At 35.0% G+C, this 9,275-nt stretch overlaps 1 protein-coding gene across 1 annotated transcript in view; it reads left to right on the forward strand.

Moving 5' to 3' along the window:
* LRRFIP2 (leucine rich repeat (in FLII) interacting protein 2) overlaps window positions 1–8,688 on the forward strand; it is a gene marked incomplete at both ends in the record, with an annotated part of 32,683 nt that extends 23,995 nt beyond the window's left edge. The window contains 6 exons of the mRNA XM_009710137.1: window positions 404–574; window positions 1,173–1,265; window positions 3,312–3,404; window positions 7,265–7,366; window positions 7,616–7,748; window positions 8,639–8,688. Of these exons, the coding sequence (XP_009708439.1) occupies window positions 404–574; window positions 1,173–1,265; window positions 3,312–3,404; window positions 7,265–7,366; window positions 7,616–7,748; window positions 8,639–8,688 (642 nt within the window). The remainder of the gene's footprint in view (window positions 1–403; window positions 575–1,172; window positions 1,266–3,311; window positions 3,405–7,264; window positions 7,367–7,615; window positions 7,749–8,638) is intronic.
* Between the last annotated feature and the right edge of the window lie 587 nt (window positions 8,689–9,275).

Raw genomic sequence — 9,275 nt, forward strand, 5'->3', positions numbered from 1 at the left:
CACTTAATTGTCTGAGTTCTCTCTGACAGGTTTGTTGCATCCTCATTCTGAAGCGTTCTCTCATGCATGCACTGCAAATACAATAAAGCTGTGATATTACTACTTTATCCTTGTGAGTTAAGTTGTGAAGGTGGCAGAGTAGAAAATGCAAGTGGAATATTATCTTGTAATTTTCATACTTTTGTAACGATAACTTTTCATTACTGCGTATGACCTAACCTGAATAATGGAAATTGAACTGTGACTTGATATCTGTAAAGGGAAGACATGAATATAGTTCTGAAACAAAAATAGTTCTGTAACTTTACTGCGTAACAGCACTCTGCAGTGTTACAGTGATATTTTAACATTATAACTGCATCAAAAAGTTAGACTAATACAAGCCTTTCTACTGTCTATATAGGATTCGCTAGCTGAAGTTGAAGAGAAGTACAAGAAAGCTATGGTCTCCAATGCTCAACTAGACAATGAGAAAAACAACTTGGTTTACCAAGTAGATACTCTAAAGGATGTCATCGAGGAGAAAGAAGAACAAATAGCAGAGTTTTATAGGGAGAATGAAGAGAAGTCAAAGGTACTGATTTTTAAGACTTTTTTTTTTTTTTTCCTAATTATAAAGATAAACCAAAGAAGCCTGGACTACTTAGTTAGAACAGTTGAAGACTTTTGTAGTAGAAAAGTCTATCTCTTTGTCACCAAAGGTGTTGTGTTGGTTTTTTCCAAAAAAAAAAAAAGCAACAAACCCCACAAACAAAAAAACCACTAAGGATAAAATACGCATTTAAATCGAATAAGACATGTTCAACCCCACTTTCTTGGAAAGTGAAGATGTGTGTGGTAGCTTTTTCCAGCAATATTTAGATAAATTCAGTATCTGAGCTTTTCTCATTAATACTGTGCTTAAGCCTTTACAGCATCTTTTGTCTCTACTCCACATTTTATTAAAAAAAATCTCCTTTATAGTAAGTATCTGGAGAACTTAACTAAAACACTGATTCTGTGATTTTTTTTTTTTTTTTTTTTACCCCCCCGGTAGGTAGAATCTCTCAAATTGTCACAGTAACTTCTTAGATAATACTATGTTAAGTGATATTGCTAACTTTTTTAAACTTTATACTGAAAATGAGTGTCAAACCCAAAATAAATAACAATAAATCATTTATTTAATATAGGAATTGGAAAGACAGAAACACACATGCAGTGTTCTGCAGCATAAGCTGGATGAACTTAAAGAGGCCCTTCGGCAGAGGGATGAATTGATAGAGGTATGTTCATATGAGATAGTGTAAGATAGAACTTGCGCAGATAAATACAGTATAAGATTTGAATGGGAACAGCCATCATACAAAATCAGCTTAAATATTATCTTGCATTTTTAAGAAAGAATTTATCTTGGTTTGATGGGTAGAATTTAAGCTATCAATCTCTAGATTTATAAAGTTGAAAATATCTCTGCAAGGTTTTCAAATGTGTTACATCTTGTAAAATCCTTAATTCCTGTGAGAATCGCGGTTCTCATGAATGTTCCTTGTATCTTTTCTTACTTGTGAGGGGAGAACTAATGTTCGTATGGCCAAAATTTTTTTGCGTAACCAGAAGTTCTGATCAATGGATAATACCAAATGTTATTCTTTGCCTTTCCAAAAAGTTTCCATTTCAGTTATTTCAGATATTTGTGAGCGTTGACCACTGAAATTTGCAGTAGTGAATGTTTGTTTGCTTACCAGTCAAGCACAAATATAGCAACACTGGTCAGCATGTTCTTGGGTCCTAACCATGTTGCTGGGTGTGTGATATGTTCTTTTCCCCTCTCACCCCCCCCACCCCTTCCTCACCCTTTTCTTCTGGAAACAAATCAATATGCACTGAAATCCCAGAGCTATTATCAGTCTTCATTTCAAAATGGTCCACAGAGATAAGTATTGTCAACGATATGTGGGTGTTCATTTCCCATTGATTTGAATTCTAGCTCTGGAAGTCATAGTTCAATTAATACATCATTTTCCCACCACCTTTTGGTTTCAGTAAAAATTGATGATCTTTGAGTGTATGGGCCAAAGTTGCCACTACTTGATTTTCAAAAGCTATATAATGTTGCATTTAACTGATCAATTTCTTTCCCCACTAAGTTCTTGTGCTCTCCAGGTAGTAGTACAGTAACTCCAGAAGACTTCTGAAAAGTCCCAGATCTGTTATGATTACTGAGAAAATAATATGCATCATGAACTGGAGTTGATATGACTTACTAGCAGAAGAAAAGGACTAAGATTAGTTTAAGTAGCAGCATTTTGTGGCAGATTAAGGCTGACAAGCAAAAAACTTCACAAATTCTGGTTGTAGCTCTGTCTCTTGCTCTGGATTCTGTTTGACTTCACTTCATAATTTCTTCTTTCGTTCTTGTTTATTTGGTGGTTTTTTGTGGTTGGTTTTTTTTAATGTGAATCAAGAATATACAATAAATTTGTCTGGAGTGCATGCTTTGGTAGAATGTAGCATATGTGTTGAATAGTCACCAAATGCATGCAGTCCATTCAAAGATTTGACTCGTATTTACCATTTATTTGAGTAACTTCTCCATCTGTTATCACTAACAGAAAACCTAGCTGAAGCCATTTAGCTTTTTGCAGAAAGACTTTGTCTTAAATTCTCAGATGTAAAATCGAGTTCAGTCATTAGGAGGGCAAAAAATTGTCTCTAGCTCTAAAAATTCTTCTGTCATCTTCATACATAATTACATGAGCATAGCAAAGAATTTTAGTTATGTTTGTAGGCCAAGCAGCAAAATAAGGTGTTAGATAAAAAATAGGACCACACTTGTTATGTGTTAATATAGTATCAAAAAGCAGTCAGCAGCTGTATTTCATTTCCTGGATGCTTGATTCAAACTTCCTTCTTTATACTTTCAAGAAGACTTTCTATTTTGTAAAACATTAATAAAACCACTTGTTAACATTAGTGTTCACTTCCAAATGGGACTTGAAGGTATCTGGAAATTACAAGAGGGTAATTATTTTCCTATAGAAAGGATGTTATCCCCTGTCTGCAGTGGGAACTGTTACTAAGGAAAAGTAGCTCTAGCTGCACTAAATTCTCCCATCAACATTGATTGAATAAAATTAATTAAATTTTTCTTGCATTAATTTGTAAGGAATACATTATGTTAAGTTGCACTCTTTTTCCTTAACTTCATGCTCATAAACTCTTTGGTTGACTTTTAGTACTTAATTTCCTTTATCTATTTGAATGTGTTTTTTTTCCATTTCCTTACTTCTCTTTCCTCTTTTATTCTTCCCTCATGCTATTTACTACAGGAGAATCAACGCATGCAGCAGAATATAGACTCCATAACCAAAGAGGTGTTTGATCTCCAGGAGACAATTAATTGGAAAGATAAAAAAATAGGGGTATGAATCAAATATGGGGGGAAAGGTGTTTTTTCATTTTAGAAGCAGATGGATGCCCCCCACACCCCAGGGAATGCTGTGTACTCCAAAGAAATGAAGGCCACTCCCAATTTAAATATTTAGAATATTTTGCAATCTTTCTCTTCTTCAGAAAATGAGCCAATTAAATTTATAACAAACTGTTATGCATACAACTTTATATTTTTTTACAAAAGTATTTTTTACTGGTATTCAGGGCTTGAAAAAGTAACCATTTCCTTATTCTTAACAAAGGTAAGAATGGCCTGGATCAGTATATTGATCCATAGTGACATAGCAATAATGTAACTTCATACAGATTTGAAATTGTTTTTAAAGCTTTTAATCTCCTTAGAGGCAAATACCATTTTCAGAACTTGAACAGTTCAAAACGTGCTCACCATTTGACTTCTGCCTCTGTCATCATCTTTACAGTTTGCATAAGAATTGGTGGATTTTAAAATGGTCTGCTTTACACTACCTGGGATAAGAGAGACGAAATACCTAAGTAATGGGAAACCTAGAGAGGTGCAGGAGCTAAGGGTCAAAATATAGAGAAACCTCAGTGAAAATTTGTAGATTGTGCTTCAATTTGGCATACCTAGTGCTAAAAATTACGATTTTGAATTTACTTCTGCAGCCAACTTGCACTTTCCTGTATTGCACTTCTGATCCTTCAAGGGCTCGTTAGCTTGAATGCAACGCTGAACCAAGCTGATTTTGTGATACCACACAAAAAGTTCCACAGTTACCAACTACTGGAGTTGAGAGTTGGAATCAAAACAGTGTTTGTGTGGGACCTTTTCAGGAGCATCTGTCGGGCTCCTGTATAGGAAGGAAGGTGGTACGGGTAGAACTGTGTTGATACTTACTACGCAGCTAATGCAGGTCAGGCAGGGTTTGTCAGCTTTGCTTCTGGGCAGCACAGAAGTGGTAAAACTGGCTGAGTGAGCTTGATCCTCAGTGATAGCTGCGTGGCTCTGAACTTGAGCCTGTTCTGGGCCACAAGTAGATTGCCTGGTGGAGAGAGGGAGTTAACTGGAACGGCTGCTGCTTAGTAACTTGAGGGTCATTTCTCTCTAACTGAGTTTTATACCAGATTTTGACAGAAGCAGATTTCTTTGAAAATTGCTGTATTTGCTGAAGTTCAAGTCACTTTGAAAAGTTAGCTTTTAACTGATGGTGCCCAGTTAAAAAAAAGCCCTGTTACACTGTCTCTTTTCAATCCATGTTTGTTTCATGTTTCAGCCCTTCAATCCATATTTCAATCTTCTCTTCCATCATAAAATAATATTTCAACATTTTTAATTTTTTTCTGAAAACTTTTTTTTGTCCTAACCATATTCTTTCCATACTTACTCTTCAATTTTGTGTATTGGACTGTCTCAATTTGTGCAATTTTTTTGTGCAAGCACTTTTTTCTCTTTCAAATATATTGCCAGAGTTAGTACAGAGCATATCATTTATCTAATGCTCAAAAAAATAGCTACCAGCCAGATTGACAAGAAAGATTTTTTCCTTTAGCGAAAATTCTCCTGCCAGTTCTTGTAAACACCATAACTAGATTTTTTTTCCTAGTTTTATTCTTTTACCATCTCGGAATGGAATTCTCCTAGTTCTTAAAATATAAAAATGCTGCTGTCTTTTCTTTCTCACTTCTGTTATCTAAAAGCATTTAGACGCTTTTCTTAGCTCAGAGTTTTTTGAGTCTTTCTTGCCAATACTATGTAGCTTTGCTAATTTTTACTCCATTCCGACTTCAGAAATCTCTGAGAAGCTTCACAAAGGAGTACTTTATTACTGGAATCGTAATCTAGTTTTACAATGTATGCAAGACTGATGTTGCCTCAGAGGAAGAAAGGGAGGCAAGCAGAACAGAAATAGCATGAGTTTGTTTAACACCTGGCTTCTTATATTGTCCTGTTTCTACAAAGTAATTGAAATTTGCAGTTGTATTTGATCTTAAATTAGATCAATTTGAGGACACTGAACTATAACTTCCAGGTTATATTCCTCAAATATACAGCTATTTTACTGTTTGATGGCTCCAAATTGCATGTGCATTACCAATTTGAAATTAGCAATGGTGTGTCTTAAGTTTTTAGTATAGATTTCATTTAAGGTTTTTGGAATATTTAGAAAATAGGACCCCAGACAAATCTGCTTTCTGCCAAATGATCAGATTATAATCATACTGGTATGTTGAAACATTCCTGCAGAGCTTTGTTGTCCTAACTCCTGCCCCATGCCCCAAGAGAAGAATTGCAGAAGTAGATTTACTTTGAAATCCGTGTCATATAATCCCTAGGCATACAAACACAAGCAGTTTTACTAAAGTTTTTCAACATTGAATAATGATTACTAATCTCCCCATAGGTTCAGATACATGGTTAAATCAGTTTCACTTCCTTCCCCATCAAAATTTTCTGATTTCCAATACTTGTGCATAGGGGGTGAGGATAGAAAGGACGTTTGGGGAAGATCAGCAGCATCGCAGGGCACTGCCAAGCACACGGGGTCTGTGTCTGCAGTGTGATTCTGCACCTCTGTATCCATTCTCTCAATGGGTGAGCTTACTTCCCCCTCCATCTCTGCCACTGTTCTTCAGAAATGGCAAAGGTTTATGTATCTGTAGTGGAACGCAAAATGATGTAAAGATTAAGGTTCTTCACACTGTTTACAATGTAGTTAGAGATCTAGTATGTGTTAGGAAATACAAGGACATCTCATGGATTCTTAAACTATGATGGGACAGCTGATGTTTTCACACATGTTGAATTACCTGTATTTCAAATGTTACATTTACATACTAATAAATCAAGTGCAACAACAGTCCTTGAATTTTTCTGTTGAAATTAAGAGTAATGCATTAAAACATTGCTCTAGTATACAGATTCTAGACAATTATTAAAATTGAGCCTATGGCAATTGTTGTGTGAGGCAATTGCAGTACAAATGTATACACCTTAATTTCTTTCTTGGTATCAGTCCATTCCTAAACATTCATGCATGACATAAGATTTAGTTGAATAATTTTCTTGGCAAAATGTGTGTACACTTTTGCAGTTGCTGTATGGTCAGGATTATTTGTAATGCACACAGTATTGAATTTAAATGGAATACTGGGATGCTGCCCAGTCAAGTGTGAGTAACTGCCAGGTAACACAGCTCCAGCATAGGTAGGCAAACCCTTCTACGTCCGTATTGCACTTTTAGCTGCAATCCTTTTTTGTGCTAGAATAGTGCTGCTAGTGCTTGCTCCTTTTTTTTTCCCCCTCTGTAACTGATTACTTTGGGTTTAGTAAAGGGTGGTTCTAATACTTCAGCAAGTAGTAAATAAACTAGGATTTATAAGTGGATGACAGGCTTATATATCCAAGGTCTTTTATGAGGTAAAATTTCCACTTCTATACCCTGTAAAAGGTAGAGAAATTAGTTCAGTGGATGTAATATTTTAGGACCTTTGCCAATTGAATTTCAGAAGATTTTATTTCCAGCTACAGAGTGCCTGTACTAAAAAGAATCCCTTCCTCTTTCAGTATTCAATTTAGTTTATCAAAATCTACCAAAAATAAAATCAACTAAATAAAAATCTACTATAGAATCTACTAAAACTCACCTGGGAAAAAATTATGTCATGACAAACATGCACCAAAGAGGCTAGATATGTGACTTGTAAAAGGTAGTTATCAGAGATGTATGTTTATATATATATTAAATACCCCTTTAAATTTCTTTACTTTTATTGAGCTCTTTGTATTTACTTGTAGAAAATCTCTCTACTGTCTGTCATGTGCTTTTTCTCTGTGCCATTCTTTTTCTTGCTATCTGCCTGAACCCAGGCCCTAGAAAGACAGAAAGATTACTTTGACTGCATTAAGAATGAGCGAGATGAGCTCAGAGAGGAGTTGACTGACCTGAAGGAAACAATGAAGAGAGGAGAGGTATGTTGGTAGTAGTTACTCTACAGTAACAGAATTCTAGGAATGGGGCGTGAAATCAAGGTCAATGAAAAAGAGGAAGAATGGTTACTATTCTTGTGCAGTCTCAAAACCTGTCCTTAGGGTAGGATAAATAATGCATTTCATTGTAACTATTTCAATCAATTTGAAAAGCTTTTTAAAAATTTTTCTGTCCAATTATATCTTTGCACTGCTCTTGTATAAATAGCTTATTTTCTTTTGTATTTTTAGAAACATGGATTAGTTATAATTCCAGATGGCACACCGAATGGTGATGTAAACCATGAATCAGTGGTTGGTGCAATAACAGTTGTATCACAGGAAGCTGCTCAAGTCTTGGAATCCGCTGGAGAAGGACCACTAGGTAAAAATATCCTAACGTACTTTATGGAGTGTTTGAAGTCTTTGTTTCCTGTGGGTTTCCTGAAGTCTCCTGTTCACAGTGGGTTGTGATTTACAGCCCCAAAAAGATAACTGTGATGCTTCTGGAATACATGCTTACTCAACTTTCAAGATTGTGATTTTTTTTTTAAATTTTTTTTTTTTTAATGCTAAGTAAAGACAGACGTCTCTTGAGTAAAAAAACAACTAGAATGTGTTTGGATGTTTGTAACTGATTAGATCTCTTGGTCCAGTTTCTGTTTTATTACTGTCAGAAAATATCTTGCCTAAAAGTTTAGTCTTTTGGATTAGTATATTTTCCATTGTGTTTTATGAAAAAAAAAAAGTTCTTTAAAAGTATGTATAATCAATGAAAAAACTTCCATTATAGAAAACAATGCATTGTATATTCTTTCCTCTTCCTTGAATTGCCTCTGCCTTTGTTAGTGTAAAGCAAGTGCACTCTTCATCACATTGAGTAGAAAACAAAAAGTTTTTAAAACATTCAAAAAAAAATGACACAGATAACAGAAAGATACAGGTTTTGAGGTCTTTATTTTAACTTGCTTTTATCCTTTAGGTTGAACAAGTTATTGTATGCATAGTCAATCCACTGTAAAGCACTGAACTCGGAGGTCTTGCTTTTAAAATTGTTATACTAATAAACAGTGTGAAGGAAGTATTTTTCCCATTTTTCTGCTATTAACTAAAGGCTGGTATGTTGTTATTAGTGAGATATCAAAGTTTTATGCTCCCAGTGCTATTAACTTTAAGTTCAAAGAGCATTTTATTTGAAAATGAACAGAAAGTTATGAAAAAGTATGTTCTTGGTTACAGATTTCTCTGGTTCTTAATTGGTTTCTTTGGTTTTAGATGTCCGGCTACGAAAACTGGCTGGAGAAAAGGAGGAATTATTGTCCCAGGTAAATTTAAGCTATTCTTTTCAGAAATAGACCTTTGTGTATCCTTTTGCAGACTGCTTGTGTATTAGCAATAAACAAATATTAAGCACCAAAAGTGCTTAATCAAATACTTAAGCACTAAAGCAAAATAAAATACTCAACGTCTTGCCTGGCTGGCTACCAGGAATTATCAGCTCCTCTCACTAGTGTCCTTATCCGTGTGACTTTGATCTTGGTTGCTAAAGAACCCTCATTTCACTAACTGGTTAGCTGACATCTAACTTGCTGCTGACTCACCTAATAGTGCACATACTTGTTCTTTCTTTTATTTTGTCTTATGCAGGAAAACTAAAGTCAGTAAAATTACATTCTCACAAGTTCAAGTGGCACTTCCTTCCAAATTGCACAGTGGTACTATTTGATCATTTCAGTTACTCAAATAGAAAATTTATGTTATCAAAGTAGTTCTGTTTTCATACAGGTCAGTATTGAGAAGAGAGGACTCAATAAAACATATAGCCATTGAACAACTGTTAAGAATGCAATAGTTTTTGTGCTTCTAGTTGAGCACATTGCAAATGTAAAGTAGTGGTGTCAACTTTTGGTTT

Source organism: Cariama cristata, unplaced genomic scaffold, assembly GCF_000690535.1.
Source record: "Cariama cristata isolate BGI_N322 unplaced genomic scaffold, ASM69053v1 scaffold1751, whole genome shotgun sequence".
In the NCBI taxonomy this organism is placed as follows: Eukaryota; Metazoa; Chordata; class Aves; order Cariamiformes; family Cariamidae; genus Cariama; species Cariama cristata.